The following is a 21419-nucleotide window of genomic DNA, read 5'->3' as shown; positions in this document are numbered from 1 at the left end:
TCCTGCTACTAAGAAGCATTTCTTCCTATTTTTCTGAAAGATCAGTATCAGATCTTCCTTTCTCCAAATACTTTACAGCCCTGTTCTTCAAAGGCTCTTCTTGAGAAAGTGACTGTTGAAAACAATTCTTATTGTAATTTAGTAAGTTATAAGGCAAATACACCACACAAAGACACCACCTGCAAACCACAAGGGAATGATCACACATACAAAGGAATTGGTGACCTCGAGGTTGAATGCTAGGAAAAGTTTTAATTGTGCAAATGTACCTCATAACATTTCAAATATAAATGTCAGGACCATCAAACATATAATACAGGAACACTTTTTTAAAAAAAAGAGAAAAAAAATGATATTCAGGACCTATAAGTCTCCCTCATTATGAGCAAATGTAGTGATCCATTCATGCAAGTTTTTATATGTAGGATATGTTTTTTTTCCTTTTTGAAGAATTCCATCATAGCTATAAGATGAAAAATATATTGATAGAAAATGTAGTATGGTAATTATATAGATTTCTTCTATTTTTCTTTTCATGTTAGGATTGCAAAAAGCTTATTTTAAATGCCCAACTGACATAATGCACTTTCAGTAAGGAGGATAGTGCCATGTACCTTATCCTTCCCCTGTCGTAGTTGGTACTACAACACCTGGCCTCATTCTCCATGTGCCACTTGGAGAAGAGAAAGGCCAAGGGAGCTCCCATTTCAGGCTGTGGGTGGCAGGATTGCTGTCCGATCTGCCTGGCCAGTCATTCAGCAAACCTTACCTTGAATGTTTCCTATAAGGTTTCACACAGGCAGGATGAAACACAAACTTGCCTCCTGGATGGCACAGGTTTTTTACCCACCAGGTTTGCAAGAGAAGAGCACTGTGAACCCCATGCTTTCTGGGTTGGGGGATAAACAAGGATATCTCAAGCAGAGAGCAAACCCTGAATTATGAAGCATCCCAGGTTGACAACCAAGTCAGAGGACTCCCAGAGAAGTTTCCAGGAAAGTTCCCAGGGTGCCAGGGTACTGAGCAAAGTTCAGGGTGGCAGGACCCTGTGGCTTCCTCTGCCTCTTTGCAGAAATGTTCAAAGCATGCCACAAGCCAAAGCCCTTCCATCCAGAGAACTGTAGCCTCGAAGGAAGCCAGCTACGTTGGGCCCGCCACAGCATCACACCCAGGGAAATGGGAGAAAGGAGCCCCCCACAGAAGCCATGGGGGTGCCAGGAGTTGGCAAAGGGGTGGAAGTGTCCACCTCCCACCTCCTCTCGTCCCCTCAACCTGCAGTCTGGCACAGGCTTGCAACATAAAAGTGACAGCTAGAATGTTCAGTCCAATTAGATAAATTGGTTTGGTGTCTCTTCAGATTCCAGAACACTTGGAAATGGTAATTCTGCCAAAAGAGGCTCTGTCAGAGATGATCTGGGTGACAGACTGCAGTTAAAAACATCATCTATTGAGCCTAAAAAAAAAAAAACACAGTAAATAAGGCAATCATTATTACCCACACTGCAAAAAAAATCATACAACATAACCATTTCAATAATTAATAGAGAATCCTGGCTTCCACGGAAAAACTCAAAAGGCTAAACAGAAATGTGTTGCTTTTTTGTTTATCAGCGGGACATGATTGTCACTTGCTTTCCTGCAGGCTGGAGATTTGCAATGGGCTTCATACACTCTCTCACTTAACAGAAAAGTCTCACATTTGAAAAATAGATGCTCAGGCCAGAGGTCAGTTTGTGAACAGGATGAAGCTGTATTAGCAGCATCAGGGGTTTGGTGCTCTGCCCAGGGGCTAGGAGCCAAGTTCAGTCTGCCTGCCAGGCCAGCAGGTACATCTCAGCTATGCCATCTGCAGTGCATGTGACAGCTCTCAGGAAGCTCTGATCAGGAGTTGAAGTGGACTCAGGGATGATTCAGGATAAACTTTTAAAGAACTGCTACCAACTTCACATGCACTTTGGTGTCCCCAAGATGACAGTGGACACCAGAGGTAGGTTACATGCCAGAGTACAGCCACAGTGAAACAGGAAAGTTATCCAGGCTGCTGTGGCCAGTAGGTGAGACTGAGGGTACCAGAGAAGGACTGGACAAGGGTGATGCTGTCACAGAAGGGCCAGTTAATCTTGTCCCGTAAGGGATCATCTCCACATGGCTGCAATTCAGCAGAGCGCAAAGCTTATTGGTGACAAAGTCCCAGACAGAGGAATATGGAAATTGGGATTGGAACAACATGGAAAGCGTGAGAGACAGAGGACTGTGGAACAGGTGGGGAGGGGAGAGAGAGAGAGAGAGAGAGAGAGAGAGAGAGACAGAGAGAGAGAGAGGTTGGTTCAGAGAAACACAGAGAACAGAGATGAAGAAACAGACGTTAACGGAGAGTGGGATGGAGAGAAGGAGAAATGAAGGAATTAAGAGAAGGATCACTTCTAGAATAAGAAACAGCTGAGAGTAAGAGGTTTTTGCTATAAACATTGGAAGAAAGCAACTGTCATTAAACACAATTAATGAAAAATCTCTATTTCCCATCTTCACTTTGAGGACACTGCAAGTTTACAGAGACTGTTGGTTTCCTGCAATTAGCAACAAGAATCCCGATTCAAGGAAGCTGCTCTCCAGCCCAGACTAGCACGAGGCAGAGAGAACGGGCTACGCAAAAGACACGCTCAGGCAAGACATGACCGTGCCATCTGCGTGAGCCTCGTGGATACCAAAATCAAGAATCCACCATAGGCCATGGCTAGTTGATTAAATGAAACCTTCTCAAGAGTTATTCTTTTTTCTTTTGTGGTCTTACAAAATCTGGAGAACCCTTCCACGTACTGTTAAAGATAGATACCACGACCATCTAGACTTCCCCGACTGGCAGCTTAAGTGAAAATTCTGTGGTCCAGAATATGCACACAGGGAAAGAAGCATTATTTTATAATGTTAAGAAGCCAATAATATTTAAGTGGGCATTAATATTCATTTGAATTAATGATAATCTTTAAGATTATTTTGGGGGAAGGCTGCACAATGTAATTATTATGTCAGAAGACTAAAAGGAAAAGTCCTTTTATCTCTTATCTCTCTTTTCTCTCTCTCTCTCTCTTTTTTTTTTTTTTTTTTTGAAGCAGCATCTTGTTCTCTTGCCCAGCCTGGTCTCCAGCTCTTGGACTCAAGCAACCCTCACAGTGCCCCAGGTAGCTGGGACTACAGGTGCATGCTAACCCTGCCTGGCTTCTGGTTTTGGGAGAGCAATTTCAGTCCTTTGTGAATCAGGTGACATTATGTTTCTGTTTTATTAATAAGTCTTGCCTCTTGCTCCCTCCCATTGCCTCTTTCACCCTTTGACTGGTCAGCATCCTCCTGTCCTTGAGGATTTTTAACATACCTCTGGAAGTTACACTGAATTTTCGGTCAGAGAAACTGCTCCTTCGGATTAAAGGTTCACTCATTTTTTCCAAAAATAACTTAATTGTCTCCTTCTTTTCTGGACTTGTACTCGACAAATTCAGAACTTTACCATTCACTTTCACAGTGGAATTGCTGAGCCCAAACCAATAGAAGAAATCAAATAAGGCGTCGGCTTTGAATTCATACGCAAAACTCAAATTTTCTCCATTAATCACCTCAGTTCCTGGAGGGAAAAAATTCTTCACTACATCTTGGAAATCAAACTGAAAGACAGAGAAACATTTCATTGACTTTGTGGATATAATTACCATGTAGACATTTTAGAATCAATGAAAACTACCCAAATCTCCAAAATGTGACATTCTCTCTTTCACTCTGACAGATACCTTTTAACAGTTGTCTTTATTTAAAAAAAAAAGCAGACCTTTGCTTTTGTATCATAAGATTTTGAACTGCTTGGCCAAAATTACATGTATTAATATTCTGTTTCTAATAAGTTGATAGAAACTAAGTTTGTTTGGGGGCTGGGGCTATAGCTCAGTGGCAGAGTGCTTGTCTAGCACATGTAAGGCACTGGATTCAATCCTTAGCACTACATAAACAAATGAACCAATAAAATAAAAGCATGCTATCCATCTACAGCTACAAAAGAAAATTTAAAGAAAAGAGAAACTAAGCTCACTTTATTGGTAACAATAATGACGTAGTAAAGAACAAAATATGGTTTTGCTTTCTGCAGTTGCAGTTACCTATGGTCTGAAAATAGTAAATGGAAAATTCCAGAAAGATAATTTATGTTTTAAATAACTTTATTATTATTATTTACTACTATTCTTTTATTATTATTATTATTGGAATTGATGGATTTTATTATTAGTTGTTGTTAATCTCTTTCTGAACCTAATTTAAAACTAAAACTCCGTCATAGGTATGTATAGAACAGAACATAGTTATATAACGTCTGGTTTCTATGAAGTTCCAGGCATCCGTGTGATCTTGGCTGCTTACTGTAGTTCAGAGAAGGCCCTAGAGACGCAGTTCTTGCAGGGACTTCTTGGGCCTCTTCCATGTGGCTGGTAGCCCAGGATTCACAGGCTAAATCTTACCTGAAGTCGGTAACTTTCTCCGATCACTGAGGAGATGACCATGTCCATCCCCTGTTCTATCTGTCTTCTTATCTTGGGGTGCCTTGTGTTCACAAGAAATGCATATGTCCTTTCTAGAAATCAGCAAGCACAATTCAAAAGTATATACTTGTGTTATAAACATGCTTCTCAGGATTTGCTAAAGCAGGGGTCTCCACCTTCTCTGGAGATTTTATCCATTGATAACCTTCCCTCTCTGTTCCCTGAGACCCTTACCACAACACCTAGCCAGATTTCTAGAAGTGTTCCAGAGATTTGAAGGGAGCTCTGGGCTACTGTAGAAGCAAGTTGCAGCTTGCACTTATGTCTCAGAAATCAAAAGTCCCACTCTATAATTATTGCAAATGAGAACTGTGCCCCACAGCACGTATCCAGCATGGGAAAAGAAAACGGTTTTTATGACCCAGCCTTGCTGCACATTTAAATCACAATTTGGCTCTCACCAACACTTTCTCATTTGCACAGCAGAAAATCAGCTAAGTCCAGGGAAGAAAAGTACTCTGTGCCTTCCACCCCCAGTGTTCTTCCTGCCAAATGGCTAGGCTAGGGTTCTAAGCATCAGGGTAACTCATGATTGGTTCGCCTTCCTGCTCCTGACCCAACATCATCTCAAGTGAGAAAAAGTATCTTTCTCAGTGTTTAAATAGCACCACATCTCTGTCCTGGAAGACACTTCTTCCCCCTGTTATTATTGTTTTATTTTTATCTTGTTTTGTATTATTAACCCCTTAAGTCTGATTCGATTCAACTTTCATAATATAAGCAAAGGGGAGGTTGTTTACTTATTAGGAAATTTGGAACCTCTTACTCTTCCATTCCCCAAAATCAAGCTCCATGACTTTAATTACTCAAGCACATATCTGAGGGAGAAACTAAAAAACCCACTTCACACTCTGTTTAAAGGCATGGACCAGCCATTCACAAAATCTCCTAGTGATTTCGAGAACTGAGCATTTGGTACTGGCTTTGAGATAGCTCAGAGGCAATAACAAATGAGTGCCAATAACAAGTGTTTGCATTCTCAAAGAATCTTCTTATTTTTCCTACTTGTTTGCCTTACTTCAAATTATTTTTTGGGTATTTCAGATGTAAATAATCTTATATCCTTTGGGAGACAAGAGATAAATAAAAGCCTAGTGGCTCTGGAGGCTGAAGCATGAGGATTGTGAGTTTCAAAGCCAGCCTCAGCAACTTAATGAGGCCCTAAGCAACTTAGCAAGACCCTGTCTCTAAGTAAAATATAAAAAAGGGCTGGGGATGTGGCTCAGTGGTTAAGAACCTCTTCAATCCCTGGTACCAAAAACAAATAAATGAATAAAATAAAGCAAAAAGCAAACCATTTGTAATTTGTTGTATTTTATACAAATAAACCACAATCTTTAGACTGTAAAGACCCAGGGTTACCATGTTCCCCAGTTGGGCTGGGTGGGCAGGTTGTGCACTGCACGACTGCAGAGGAGGCCCTTCACATTTTCAGACAGGTCTGTTTGTGTATTTATTACACCAAAATTCGGGAAATCATTAGTAATTGCCTTAATGAAGTGGTGGCTTTTTAAATTTGCATATAATTCCATTTTAAAACAGTGGGCGGACAAGTTACCTTAGTTGCAATTTTCACAAGTTTCTAAACGTTATCACCTTAAGTTTCTATCCTATAAAAATATCTTCATTTTATAACTTTTCTCAAAATTAACCAGATTCTGTACTTCCTTCCACAACAATCGCCCTACAGCTGTGTACTTTCTGTAGGACTCCCCACAAGGACCTTTTTGTATCATCCCGTACTTTCAAAATGTTAAAATGGAGAGGTCATTCATTCTTTCCTCCTGAGAGATCAATGCGGGAAGTGCACTTGACACAGCTGTGAATTCTACTCCAAGAGAACTACTGGCCCTCTGGTCATCACCAAGCCAAAGGACTCGCAGGGCTCAGATACTCGAACAGGCGTTGTTTGTTACGTGCATTCTGTTCTGGCCTCTCCTGCAGAGAGAGAGTGTCCTGACTGTGAATTATGACATGAGCAGAGAGAACTTCCCCGGGCTGATGAGAGTGAATGCTTGAGAAAGTCCATCTGAAATTTGTAGATCATTTCTTATTACCTTGGACTCATTTTAAGAATGACATTTAGAAGCAGGTGGAAGAAATTCTACCCTTACCACAGAACATGATTCCCATGAGTCTACCCATGTGTCGCTCTAAGCAGGAAGAAAATGGGAAAATGGAGACATGCTCATATTGGAATTTGAGTTATAGAGTCGTTACCAGTTAATCTGCTTTCTTGGAAGAAACAATGGTGAGATGTGTCTAAATATGAAATTCTGTGTCTAAAATACAGAAACATGAAACTTGAAGCATCTACAACTGCAATTCATTTTATCTTAGTTTCCTCATCCATAAAATAGGGATAGTATATGTACTTCATAGGTAGGATAACCATGTACCCTACCTTTCTGAGTCATCTCAGTTTATGCCTTTGACCCAAATTACTAACTATGAAGACTTTCATGCTCAAAATGTTCCCATTTGGATGATAAGACCTATAGACCTACAGTGTCAATAATGACATTAGAGTGTGCCTCAGACATATTGTTGGATGATCCTCATGGAGCCAGGCTTAGAAACCCTTGAAACCCTTGAAGGCTCAGAATGTCAGACTACTTCCTGTCTGGACAGGAAACAGGAAAGAAGCTCAGAACCGGGTGGCTTCTGCTCTAGGATCATTTGGGGTTTGTTCCAAAAGCTTGAGCAGTGCTTTAGACACCAGGCTCCTTGCTGCTGATTTTGTCACGAGCTGACGTCTATCCTGCTTTCTCCATGCCCCACTCTTCCCTCATCAGCCTGCAACAGCCCATAGCCCAGCAAGACAGAACCACACCAAAATCATGTATGTACCTACCTTTCGAGGTGTCTTTTTTGGTCTGTACATTAATGAAGAACAGCATTGGTTTGCTCAATATAGTTTCCCTGTAGTCTTTATAATCACAGTAGTTGGTCAGTTCCACATACCTATGAGAAAGCAGAGATAATTAGGGCTGTAATATACTCTCCCACCTCAGTTAAAATGAGAATATATTGGATATATGCCTGCCACAGCCACGGACCTTTTGTGGGAAGTCCCATAAAATGTATCATTTCAGAGGTCACCATATTTTGGGACAGTATAAGTAAATCTTCTCCTGGTCATGGGTGACTGGCTGAGAGTCCAGTGTGCAACTCAAAGGTAGCCATGGTCCTTAGGGTGGTTTAATATCAATGCTTGGCTCTCAGGGGAGTCTTTACCAGGTGATGACCAATTCTATCTATCATTTGGGGCCAGAAACTGGTAACAGCTTCATTTGAAGCTGTAAAAGTTCTCAGTCCCTCTGGATTGAGAAATAAACTCAGTGAGTGGAACTGGATAGGTCTTCTCCAGTGGATTCATACTATTTAACTGGTAGGTTTGGGATTTTCCTTTTCTTCTCTTTCCTACTTCCCCCCTCTAATCCCAAAATAGACCCAGCCCCCTCTACAGATGACACCATCAACCAATATTCATATGAACCATTCCTAATTCACATGTTCTCAACTCTCAGACAATGTACAATTAAAAACATAAAACTACGGTTGGATTTTTTTTCCCCCATATCCTCATTAAATTTAGCCTCCTTGGTTTTAGTTCATTATTCCGGCCTAGAAAGATCTGAGTCTCGATTCTGTCAGCTAACATGTTAGCTTTGTCTCCCTGCCCTACAAATTTTCCAAGCAGCCTTTCCATGTCTCTACCTCCGTTGCTTAAAAAAAAAAAAAAAAAAAAGATCCAAGTGCAAATTAGCTTCCTCCAGGAGATGGCTAATTTTCTAACTACAAGCTCGATGCTGTGTGAATGCAGACAGGCTGAATGGACGCCTTTGCCTCAGTCCCTCTGAAACACGGAGCTGGCTCCCCATTGACACAGCTGTGAGCATCTGCTGGAGTGAACCGGCTGGCTGAGCTGACAGCTCCCTGCACCGTGGTTGCTTCTTCTATCTGGTGGCGAGCAGACAGCTCCAGGCATTTCTTTCCGAGGGGTTGTCCTACCGGCGCCTTGACATGAAAATCACAGCCTTGGAAAGCCACGGGTGGCTGCAGGGAGCTGTGGCCACACAGCCGTCTTGGTCTTCCTCCCCGGTGCTCACTTCCCACAACCCCACGGAGAGGCCGGCTGACATGACAGTGACCAGGTGCGGTTCAAGAGCGCGCTGGACAATATCCACCCCGAGGCAGAAAAACACAGCTTCTGCTTGGCTGTCTCCCAGCTTGATTTCTTAGAAATCTGTGCCCTTATCTTTCTGCTGCATTGTCAGACCTGATTTTTGAGAGCTTGTAGACTGTAGCTCCTGGTGGAGCCTCTGAAATGTTTCCTGCCTTCTATTTCACCAGGCTCTGAAAGTCATCTCCGCCTCCTAAACCCTTCTGCACTGGTGGTCGCTGGAAGGCTGGTCCTGGAGTTGGTGGGGGACAAAGAACTGGAGTGTTCCAGAGCAGGAAAAGGGGGTGCAGGTCTGTGATGGAGGAAGGAAGAGGCTGGGAATGGAGAAGGAGCATACATACCCAGGGAATGGGTGGGGTTAAAAATGTGGACCAGGGTGTGTATATTTCTTTATTTGCCCCTTCCCCATCCTCACCCTCATCTGGTCAGAACATGAAAAGGGGGTGCGGAGAGGGATCCTCAAAAGACTGAGAGGGTAGCAGCTGTGTTTCCTATCAGCTGGGAGAGAATCCTCCCATCCTTGTTTGTCCCAATGGACCAAATTCAAAAGGTCCTGGAGAAAAGCAGCAAAGGAGAAGGAAGGAAAAAGAAAACCAGCACCTTCTGGGTTCATCTCACTCATCCATCCGCTCAACAATTCATCAAGCCCCATGGTGCGCCGGGCGCCAGTAGGCACAGGTGCCTCTTTACAGCCGAGCAGCTCAGAGCCCAGGAGGCACACAGGGAAGAGAGCCTCCTGGGCTCACCCTCGTCCTTATTCAGCTGTCAGTGAGTGATTGGGCACAGGGCAGCCAAGAGTGGCCTGGGAAGAGGGTGAGGAGAGGCAGTTGAGGTCTGCGGTACAAAGGGAGGCAAAGGACAAAAGAGGGAAAGAAACACTTGTAATGACAGAGGGAAAAAGGACAAGTCCCACAGGCAGTGTCAATATCAAAAAGATAGGTGTGAGTGACCAGTGTGACGGACACCACCTGTGACCCATCCAAGGCAGGCCGCACATTCTCCCACTACCCATTTATCATGGAGTGGACAGTCACGTAAGCACCTCTCCCCAAGGTGATTCCTCTAAACGTCAATATCCATGATCCCATTGTCCTTCTGTAGAGCTCATGCATAGTGCCTGCACAATGCACTCAGAAAATCTACAGTTTCGATTACTTTTCTGATGACCAAATGACAGTGCAATATTTCCCTCTGCCTATAAAATCAATTGATATCTAATTGGAGACATTGATGAATCTGACTTCACTGGATTTTCTTCCAATGAGCACACAGCTTAAAGGAAAAATACAGCAATCTCAACTTAGAAATGATCATTGTTAGTTGGGTGTGGTGGTTCATGCCTGTAATCCCAAAGGCTTGGGAGGCTGAGGCAGGAGGATCATGGAGTTCAAAGCCAGCCTCAGAAACTTAGTAAGGCCCTTTAACTTATTTAGACCCTGTCTCTTGAAAAAATATATACATATAATATATTTAAATAAGGGCTGGGGATGTGGCTTACTGGTTAAGTGCCCTGAGTTTAATCAATCCCTAGTACCAAATAAAGATAAAATAAAGCAAAAGCAAGGTTCAATCCCTGGTACAAAAAAAGAAAGAAAGAAAGAAAGAAAGAAAGAAAGAAAGAAAGAAAGAAAGAAAGAAAGAAAGAAAGAAAGAAAGAAATTATCAATGTTGTAAGAATAATCAGTTTCCACCAGAATTCTGCAAAATATGTGGTTTTTTTAATGCTATAGACTCAACAAGTGATTATTTGGATGATCACAGAAAGGGGCCCTCTGGATAGTCATATATTGACTTTAATGTATAACATTTATAGGAATTATTCATTTTGGAGTCTGAATTTAATAAAGTGCCTGAATAATAAAAGTATGTGTGACATAATTTGATATTCCTTTGATGATTTGGAGGTACTTGAAGAACATTAATGGGCTGTAAACCTCATCATAGAATACGTCAGTTATTTCTGTATCACGCATGTGTGAAAATCTGCTTATCCCAGAGCTTTAATGCCAGAATTTACACACAAGAGATTGTGGCAAGATCCTTACCTAATAAATTCCTTATCTCTACTATCCCTCCTCCCCTCCCCTCCCCTCTTCTCTCACTACCCCCTCTACTGTAATTCATTTCTCCCCCTTGTATTATTTTTCCCTTTCCCCTCACTTCCTCTTGTATGTAATTTTGTATAACCCTAAGGGTCTCCTTCCATTTCCAAGCAATTTCCCTTCTCTCTCCCTGTCCCTCCCACCTCTCATCCCTGTTTAATGTTAGTCATCTTCTCATGCTCTTCTTCCCTACTCTGTTCTTAGTTATTCAGACATGAGTATGTCAATATGTAAATCAGTGGAAGTGTAACTGATGTGACTCTGCAATCTGTATACGGGGTAAAAATGGGAGTTCATAACCCACTTGAATCAAAGTGTGAAATATGATATATCAAGAACTATGTAATGTTTTGAACAACCAATAAAAAAAAAGAAAGTAGATTAGAGACAGAAAATAGATTAGTGGTTGCTAGAGGTTGAAGGAGGGGGAACGAGGAGTGACTGCTAATGGGAACTGGGCTTTCTCTTTAGAGCAATGCAAATATTCTGGAATAAGATAGCAGTGACTGGGGTGGGGGTGGGAGTGGGGTTGTGGCTCAGTGGTAGAGCGCTTCCTTGTATGCGTGAGGCCCTGGGTTCCATCTGCAATACCACATAAAATAAATAAATAAATAAATAAATAAGAAGATATTGTGTCCATCTATGATTTAAAAATATTTAAAAAGAAGATAGCAGTGACATCAACTTTGCAAATATACTAAAAACTAGACTAAATATACTAAAATACTAGACTTTATAGGAGTGAATTTTTGTGGTATATAAATGATATCTCAATAAAGCTCATATTAAAAAAAACAAAATTCCTTATCTCTAACCAGACTGCAAATAAGAACTAGAGTAGGCCCTCCTTATCCTCCAGAGATAAGTTCCAAGACCCCCAGTGAATACCTGAAACCTCAGATAATACCAAATCCTACCCACAAGAACTGATCTTATAACCTAGAAAGTAACTAAGTGACTAACAGGTGGGTAGTATATACAGTGTGGATACACAGGACAAAGGGATGATTCATGTGCTGGGCACTGGAAGGAATGGATAGTAGGAGATTTCATCATGCTACTCAGAATGGGTGTCCAATTTAAAATTTATGAGTTATGTTTTTTTTTGTGCTTTCCATTTAATACTCTCTGACCACAGGCAACTAAAATCAAAGAAAGCTAAACCACAAATAAGGGGGGAAACTACTACTGTATTTCATTAATTCCCCCAATTCCAGCCTGCCAGTTATGGTCCAATTGTTAAATACCTTAACATTCCAGTGAAATAAGTCAATATGAACATTCCTTTGAAATTCACTGTTACAAAGTTTGGATACCTAAGTCACTAAAATATGAAAAGATCAGAGGATCTAGTTGTTAAGTCCTGTAGATATTCAAGTATCTGACATTTAATCACTGGTTTAAGATGAACCTTACGAGAGTACATTAGGGATTGGTTATTTGATCTTTAATCATGAATATTTCTGAATTAGTAATGCAAATATCACCTCTGTGTATTGAATATTTATTATATTTGCTGAAGTTACCATTAGGGATGAAAATCAAACAGTTTAAGATAGACAGTTCCTTTAAACTCTCATTTCTTCATTGCTTTTACCCCAGCACCAAAATGCTTCTAGGTTAAAACTTTCTAAGTCTGACTTGAGCACAAAGATTGGAAGGCAAGACAATGTCAGGGGAAGCAGAGTGATCCTAAATAAGACCTAATTCATGTCCTAACTTGCTGACTGTGTGAACTCCGTCCCAGGGTCGTCCCAAGCTCACTGTGACCTTGAGTGAGTTACTTGTCTGAACCTGCTCCTTTATTAGTCAAAGGGGCAAAACAGTATTTCCTTGAGCCTGATGTTTAAATGCATGTTGGGGAACATGAACTCATGTCCTTGGGCCCATAATAGATCCTCAGCAAACACTATGAGTATCTTTCATCCTGACCAACTTGGCTGGCTTACAAGGCGAAGATCTGTAAATTTCTGACTCCCAACTGGGCTGTGTTCACTTGAGTTACCAGGAAGTGAGAACAAAATGAATATCTGAAAGGTAAATGAGCAAGAATGTCCACTTCCCTGCTCCAACTTCTTTCCTCATCTTTTCCATTTGGAAGGCTAGACAGAACAGCTTAAAGAGGCAACCTCTAATAGCTAAAATCAAAAAAAGAGCACTGTGTTTTGCTTCCATCAAAATTAGAAGTGTCTGAAAGATCCACTGTCCTCCAAGATACCCACCTTCAGTCTCCTTCAAATTTCACATCATCACTAGCATGGTCTAGAAAGTTGCCCCAAATGTCTTTTGACTCTAACAATTTATTGCTCAAAGACAAATAGGAATCCAAACCCATGACCTCCACTCAAGGGGGTGGGCATGTGTGTGTATATTTTAAAACAGATAAACATATAAGAAAACATCACATTTTAACCCCACATATAATATACATAAATATGGATATTGATTATATATAATTACTTATCAATTAAATAAAAACTTTGCCCCCCCCAAAAAAAAGTAAATATAGGGACCAGGTATTTGAACATCCATGTTCGTAGCAGCATTATGCACAATAGCTAAAAGGTAGAAGCAACACAAATGTCTACCAACAGATGAATGGATAAACAAAATGTGGTTTATACCTCCAGTGAAATATTATTTCGCCTTAGGAAGGAAATGCTGGCATATGCTACATCAATGAACCTTGAAGAAATTACACTAAGTAAAATATGCCAGTCACAAAAGACAGATATTGCATAATTCCATTCCATTAGATACCTGGAGTATTCAAATTCATAGAGGCAGAAAGTAGAATGGTGGTGGTTGCCAGGGGCTGGGGGACTGAGAATGGGGAGCTGTAGTCTTATGGGTGTTGAGTTTCAGTGTGGGAAGATCATGTTCTGGAGGTGGGTCTTTAATCAGGGTTGCCCAATGGTGTGACAATACTTCACGCCACTGAACTGCACACCTAAAAATGTTTAAAATAGGAAACTTTATGCAGTGTACATTTTACCACAATTAAAATGAAGGTAAGACAAAGGCAAAAATGTATGAAAAGTGAAGCAAAGGAAAAAGGAGCACACACGGCAAATGCTTTTGTGAAGGAGCCCCACAGATTGATTGTGGTGTTCGTAACCCTTTGCGGGGACACTAAGTGAAAGTTTACAGGGATAGTCTACTTTGGGGGGCAAGCTTCTATTTCCAGTAGAAAATACTTTTTTTGATTGTTTGTTTGACCTCCTTCTGCACAGCCTCACCCCCTAGGCTCTCCAACAATTCCTTACCTTTCACTTCTTTCCTTCCTCCTTCTGCCCCAATGGTAGTGAAACTAAGCAAAATTTTCAGACTTATGACTATACGACATCTGTGGCTTGAATCCAGGATACACCTGCTCCTTGTCTCACTGACTAAGCAGTTTAAGGATACGGAGTGTATATGAAACACTGCACTGGGGCAGAACGTGATCCATTCATGCATGCCATCAGTGTTTACTAAGCACCTACTATGTGTAGGGCTCTGAGGATATGAAGATGAGGAAGGAAACAGTTTTATGTCCAAGAGCCATATATTCTATTGGAGAGACAGATAAAATATACCATTTCAATATAAAATGATGGATGTATAAAACCTTGTTGCTCATAGTGTGATCCTTGGACCAAAAACACCAGTGTCACTGGGAGCCTGTTGAAATGCAGAATTTGGGTACCTTCTAAGTTTTATTCAATCAGAATTTATGTTTATCCAGATCCCCAGGAGACTTGCATGCTTATTTAAACTTTGGGAAACACTGGTGTATGATGCAATTCCTGCCACTCAGAGACTTACAAACTGGTAAATCCTTCAAATGTGCAAATGCCAAAAAAAAAAAAATATATATATATATATATATATATATAGTTCCTTGTATTCTGTGTCCAAGCTCCAGTGGGTTGTGTCCTGATTACTTAAATGCAAGAGAGCAAGGGAGAGAGGCCTGGAGTGAGAGCCATTTATTAAGGTGAGACAGATGCTCGAAGAGAGATTGTTCTGTTAGTCCAAACACACCATCAGGGTCTGGGCAAGAGGGAACACAAGAACCCCAGGAGGAGTCACAGCTTAGCCAAGCCTTGGGGACTTGGCTGCATCCAAGAAGACAAGCAGGCATCAGACAATGACAAGGTGAGCTAAGAGTAGGAAGTAGACCAGGCTGTGGCAGGAAGTCAAAGCGAGGCTCCAGAGGAAGGAAGCCAGGAGAGGTAGCATGGCCCGTGGCTTCAGAATCTTCAGACCTGAGCATCACTCCAAGACCCGCACCCCCGCCCCCCGCCAAGTGTTTAGCCTGACGGAGATCCATTTTCTCCACCTATAAAAAGGAGCTAACAAAAGATACTCCATGAGGAGGCTTGCAGATTAAATAACATGGGCAAAACACTTGGCTTATGGAGTTACTTAATAATAAAATAAAAACTAACATCTGTCAGCATGTGCTAGTTCTATATATTTTTTCCAGCACATTTGAATTACACAAACAACCTGGTAAAGTTGGGGGGATTATTATTCCCATTTAAAATCTGGGGAAACTGAGTCACACAGAGATTAAGAGTGATTAAGCCTTTCCCCAGGCTCACTCAGCTGGGACAGTGCAGAACCTGGCACTCACACTCATCCCCACTTCCTGTGGACGCTTGTTAAAAATCACAGCTCAAAAAAGAAAAAAAAAATCACAGCTCAATACACAGATGGGTATTATTTCATCAGTGTCATGAAGTGTCCTGCAAAGGGGCTGCTGCTGCCCTGGGCAGTTTTCTACATCTGAGACTCCAGGGGAAGGAGAGATTACAGGACAGCGCACCCACCCCCAAGCCCCACCCAGAGCTGTGACAACAGGGCCTGGGCCAGCACATGGAGCCAGGCACTTCCCTCTGTGAGGCGGGGGTGAGGTTTCACCCAGCTCCCTTCTGAGCATGTTCTAGCCCTACTTTACGGCACAAGCCCCATTCAAGCCCTGCTGTACTCTGCCTAGGCAGCTTGCCCCAGGGTTGCGGGGGCTTGTGATTGTCATCCATCTCCCTGACAGCCATGGTTGCGGGCAGCAACAGGTTACACCTCGGCTCTTAAGAGTCATCCTTAAAACCTGAGCACTTACACCCTCTTTTAGGCTGATTATACAAAATGGAATCCCAGGTATCAATTTGTGGGCTCCAGAAGTGTGAGAAGCTGCTGTGGGCTACTGGAAGGCAGAATTATTTCAAGGTAGTGGCAATTTGCTGAAAGCATCGGCTTTGCAGTCATACAGGGTTACTTAGAAGGCCTGGGTCTACGGCCCCCAGCATCTTACTTAGGTAAATTGCCCAATCTTTCTGAGTTCTAATGTTCCTGTCGATAAAAAATGGCAACCAAAATAGTGCTGACTTTGTAAACTTTTGTGGGATAATATCTGTGAAATACTTTACACCTTTCCTGGTACTCAAGTAAATACTAGCCGCCACCATTATGATTCTTGCACTTATTTTGATTACTTAAGCCACCTCTTTCAGGCCAAGGCACCAGCCGAAAGAAGGAATTAGAGGTCCTCTCTGCCAGATGTGGCTGTTACATCACTTAGAGGCTGCATTACAGGAAAAAGGATGGGAATGTGCTTGTGGATGCATGCACACATATGCACGTGTGTGCTCGAGAGATAGTTACTGGTGAATTGGACTTTGAATGAATAGCTTCTTGGATAAGAATTACATACATCAGGTATTCTGAGCAGGCTTTTGTGATAACATGGATGGAAGTCCAGAGCTTGAAAGAGAAAAAAATAACTATAAAGATCTTGCCACAAATGCTGCAAACGAAGACAAATATGTTTAAAGCAGGCTCTCAAGGGAGCTTTATAGCTCTTGGTGGCCATTACTAAATCATCCCATCACCCAAGGGCTCCATGGTTTATTTAGCAGGTATGTATTTAGAAACAATGAGTAAGTATTAGAAAACAAATCTAAGTAAGTAGGACCAAAATCATCCTCTTGTTCTCTGAGCAAGAAAATCATGTGACTGTCAAAGCCTTTTGGGGGAAAGGACCTTGTAAAAGGTACAGCACACAGTTTGGAGGTCCTGGATTATACTAGGGGCTTATTCCACACCAAGAATACGTGTTAAATAGGGAGAATCCTAATTAATCCTCATTAATAGAGCTAGGATTCTTAACCTGAACCCAGGATCTCATGAACTACCCAAATTGTCACATTGGGAATTCATCTGAATTTCTGGGGAGAAGGTCTGCATACAGTTTTCAAAAACTGTATGACCCAGAGGATAGGAAAGGCAGCAGAATACAACAGACATGAGTATGTCAATATGTAAATCAGTGGAAGTGTAACTGATGTGATTCTGCAATCTGTATACGGGGTAAAAATGGGAGTTCATAACCCACTTGAATCAAAGTGTGAAATATGATATATCAAGAACTATGTAATGTTTTAAACAACCAATAAAAAAATAAATAAAAAATAATAAAAAAAATGTATGACCCAAGATGTCTAAGAACCAGCACTTTGCCGTTCTCTATCCCTGACAGTCTAGGAAGCCACTGTTGGCTGGAGGCCATCCCACACCTGAGGCAGGAATGGGGTGGCCACAAAGAAGCTTCTTTGTGGAGTCTGTGGACTCCAGGCTCATTAAGACAAGTGGAAGTACACGGTGGGGGACAAGCAGACTCTGAAGGTACCAGAACAGGCAAAGCCAGACTGATCATCTTTGCCAGTTACCAGCCTCGAGAAAATGCAGAGTGCTATGCCCTGGATGCAGGTGCCTCCCACACCACGGAGGGAAGGAGATGGAACTGCGCCCAGCATGTGGAGAATAGTATGGAGGATGTACCCAGGCTGACAGTGACCCAGGTGATTCTGAGCTTTTTGAAGTACACCTGAACAGACTGGTGAAAAGTAATCCTACAAGTATTTTCATTAATAAAAGTTGTCAGAGCTGGAGAAGAAGGAAAAAAAAGGAAGAGAGAAGGAAAGTAGGGAATGGGGGCAGAGAGAAAGATGGAGATGTGTGTGTGTGGTGTGTGTGTGCTTTGGAGCAATATTTTGAGGGAATAAATTCATGCAACCACAAAGACAACTGGGGACCTTTTGCAGATCAGAGTAATAGCAACTTCAGATATCTTAATTTAGTATGTTCCCCACCTCCAGTTTCACAAGGACAAAACATCTCTCTCACTCTGCACATAACCTAGTCCTCCCTCTCTTTCTAGAAGTTTCTCTCCATTTAGGCCAAATCCCCTCCCAGTCATCCTTAGGGCTGCACACCCAGTTATAAAATCTCTCTCCCCTGCCATAGTGTGTCCCCCAGAGGAAGAAGCCCCTTGATATTTCCCAGGGTGCAAAAGCCCTCACACAACTGACCAACCAGCTTGTCCGATGCAGAACAATTGTGTGGAGTGTTTGTATCCCAGTCTGTGTCACCTGGTCTTTGTGGCCTAGAAGTTTATTCTAAACTCTAAACTGCCCAGAGACCACTGCTGTTTAGTTTTCTTTTATGTAGGAGGAATTCAAAGCAGACTTCAAAATTGTTCTAAATTTTGTAGCACTGTTTGCTAAGATAGGGGCAGTTGGTTCTTCAAAAGCCTTACCCTATGGCTTCAATTAATTCTGCCTATTAAAAATATTCATACCCTTTTCTCCAAAAAAATAATTATTTTCTTTTTAAATTTTTGTAAGTCTGATTTCTGATTCAGTTCCTCCCACTATCCCTTGCTCATGGACTGGAATTTTCATTTCACTAAAAATGAAAAAAATTCTTGCTGCTGAATGATTTTTCAGGCATTCAAAGCCCTCACTATCTTTGTTTGGAAAAAGCAAGGTTGATTCCCCCACCCAAGCTGTTTTAAAGACCACACTCTAAATATCTCATTTTCTGTGTTTGCCCCTCATTGCTCCATCCCACACACAGTGTGCCAGGTGCTCTTTCCCAGAGCAAAGGCATTATATCTAAGAGCTGCCGGCTCACTCATCTCTCAAACTGCAGACCACCTGGCTCTTTGGAGCACTGGGCCCTACAGCATGAATAGAAGAGGGCTTTGCAATCTCTTTCCACAGGATGACCCTTGAAGGCCTGAGATGACATAGAATTACCTTTGAATTGTCCTCACACCACCCATAACACCACCACACAAAGCCTGCTTCAGCTAGATGGAGCACATCCCCTACCGGCTTCAGGTCTGCCCAAGTGCTTCAGTCACTTTGGTCACAAGAGTTCAGCATTCTGGGCACATCTACTCAATTAAGACTGCAGATCTGGCCCAAACTCTGCACCAGACTCCAGGAAGCTAACTTATTTCCTCATAATTTATCTGCCCATTTAACAGCCCTGGGCAGGACTTCCCCAGGCTTGGTTTCCTTCCACACCATGGTTGGGTGGTTGGGTGGTTGGTTGATTGGTTGGGTGGTTGGTTGGTTGATGAAACCCTAACCTTGAACTTCTGCAGGCTTCCCCACCGGGTCTTCTCACTAGATAAAGCTAGCAGTGCTTGGAACTGTGCATCTCCCCACCCCACACTCACACCCCCAGACTGAAGCCAGGGTGTGCGTTTTTGCACAACAAACATCCCCTTCAGGGTGTGACCTCAATCTGAGCTCATCTGACCTTGTTAAGGAGCCAAAATGGAAAAAGCGATGGTCAGTTATGTGCTTTGGGTGGGGACCAGAGAATCTGCAGCACCCTCACCCTGCATGTCCCCACGCGCTGGGCCTGGTGCTCTTCTGCTTCAGGTTACAGCTGCAAAATATCTGTTCAAAGGGCAGAAAAGCCAAGGTGAGGAGAGATTACAGGATCTAGGTGATGTTGGCAATGAGAACATGTAAAAGAAGCACAAAACGGGAAGGGTCCAGGCGGGATTGGGGGCAGACGGGATAGCTAGGGCTCGCAGGGACCAAGACAGAGCAGAGAAGTACTCGGGAATCAGGCGGCTGGCCAGGACGCGCGGCAAGGTCACCCACCTCTTGATGTAGTTGCTGAGGCGGTAGAGCTGCTCGTCGAGTCTCACTATGCCGTCGCCAAAGACATTGAAGCCCCCGCGCGCGACCGCGGGCTCTTCGGGCCCTGGCACCACGAGCTGGTCACCGCGCAGCTGGAAGGCGCCGGGCTGCAAGCGCAGCAGCTGCTCCAGAGGTAACAGGGCCAGCTCGCAGTCGCACGTCCACAGGCTGCGCAGCTCCCCCGACGAGATGGAGGTCAGACTCGGCCTGGCCATCGGCTCGCACGCCGCCGCCGCCATGCGGGGTCAATCGGAGCTGCCCCACCTGCTGGCGTCGCGGCCCCGCCCAGCCCAGCCCGCACCTGACTGTCCCCCGAGAGGGCCCCGCGTCCTGCCCGCGTCCGCTGGAACAGGGATCGCTCTGTCCGCCTGCCCGCGTCCGGGCGCAGTGGCCGTCCAGGTAGCCTCTGTCCGCCGGGACGGCTGCCTGTCCCCAGCTGCCGCCCGCCCGCAAGGAGCGCTGCCAGCAGAAAGCGGTCCCCGCGTCGCGCGGCCCCTTTTATGGCCCTCCAGGCATCCGCCGCGCCCCTCTCGGTCCCGGCACGACCCCAGACACTGGGGGCCGACTTATCGTCGTCGTCGTCTCATAACTTGGCACGCTCCAGCCCTGTCTTGCCTGCTGGCAGCCAAGATTTAGTCATCCCTCCGGGGTCAGCTACTCAACCCCCGCGCTGGGCCCCGCCCTGCCTGCAGGACACTGCGGGGGGATAGGGGTGGGGAGAGCTCCCCGCTTGCCCCGGCCAGGCCCCGAGTGGGCGGCGCGCAGCACCCACCCATTCCTAAGGCGCCACCCCTCTGGTACTAACTGGAGGGCGGCTCACAGTCCCCGGCCCACCCTCTCACTGGGACCCAGGGGCTGACCCAGAGCAGGACTGAAGCTTTCTCCCCAGCCCAGCCCCATTGTGAGTTGGAATTGACCTCCCTCCTTGCTCTTTCGGCCTCAGTTTTCTGCCCTCCCCGCTCCAGATCAGGCTTTCCATTTTCTTCCTCTCAGACTTTCCTGACTCTGGTTCGTGTACCCAGATTTCCTCCCACTAAGAAATTTCCACTGATTATCTTTTCGCTTTTCGATTAGGTCCGAGCGAATGCGCCTTGAACTTCACCCCTTGCCTCTCTTGTTTCTGTCCTGATGGACCCGAGACCAATGTGTGCCTCAGACTGGAGCTGGAAGGGCCCTAGATGTCTTCCTCCTCCCCTGCCCCCCAGTAGTCTATGAACTCCTTGAGTCCCGGAATACTTGCATTTGTTCAATCAGTCTATAAATATTTGAGTGCTAGCTATGTGCTCATTATCCTCCTGAGTTATGAAAGGAGGAATATGTCACTCAATTTAATTAAACAACTATTTCCAGAGCATCTAATAGTGGATAGAGAGTTAGCTAAATTCTGAGGAGACTAGAATGAGCAGACACAATCCCTGCCATCCCCTAAGGTACAGTCTAATAGAGAGGCAGGCTAGTGTTCCAACAACTGAAGAAAGCACTAACTGAAAAGTCTGTGCTTCAAATAAACATAAACAATATAGGAAGAGAATCTAGCCCAGTTTTGAGGCTTCCCAAATTACTG

General features: G+C 43.6%; 1 protein-coding gene across 2 annotated transcripts; it reads right to left on the bottom strand.

Annotated features, from left to right (window-relative positions):
* Positions 1-232: 232 nt before the first annotated feature.
* On the bottom strand, positions 233-20558 carry MEDAG (mesenteric estrogen dependent adipogenesis). Of its 2 annotated transcripts, none has more exons than XM_081281392.1 (5): positions 19817-20558; positions 7435-7544; positions 4500-4612; positions 3371-3656; positions 233-1453 (listed from the first exon to the last, which is right to left on the bottom strand). In XM_081281392.1, exons 1-5 carry the CDS (start codon positions 20092-20094, stop codon positions 1329-1331), a joined length of 912 nt encoding a protein of 303 aa, XP_081137518.1. In that variant the 5' UTR covers positions 20095-20558; the 3' UTR covers positions 233-1328. The 2 variants fall into 2 exon arrangements, with proteins under 2 accessions (XP_081137518.1, XP_081137519.1); XM_081281393.1 differs by having other exon boundaries at positions 1314-1453; positions 3609-3656; positions 19817-20538.
* Between the last annotated feature and the right edge of the window lie 861 nt (positions 20559-21419).

The sequence above is a fragment of the Spermophilus citellus genome, assembly GCF_964194105.1.
Source record: "Spermophilus citellus genome assembly, chromosome: 1".
In the NCBI taxonomy this organism is placed as follows: Eukaryota; Metazoa; Chordata; class Mammalia; order Rodentia; family Sciuridae; genus Spermophilus; species Spermophilus citellus.
This window is presented reverse-complemented; position numbering and strand designations above follow the sequence as displayed.

Bases quoted from the DNA above. Each gene is read 5' to 3' on its own strand.
- MEDAG (XM_081281392.1), bottom strand. From the start codon at position 20,094: ATGGCGGCGGCGGCGTGCGAGCCGATGGCCAGGCCGAGTCTGACCTCC. The intron at 4,613-7,434 runs GTAGGTACATAC...GCTGATTTCTAG, and splicing joins CAAAAAAGACACCTCGAAAG to AAAGGACATATGCATTTCTT. The intron at 1,454-3,370 runs GTATGTTAAAAA...TTTTTTTTTTAG, and splicing joins ATTCAGTGTAACTTCCAGAG to GCTCAATAGATGATGTTTTT.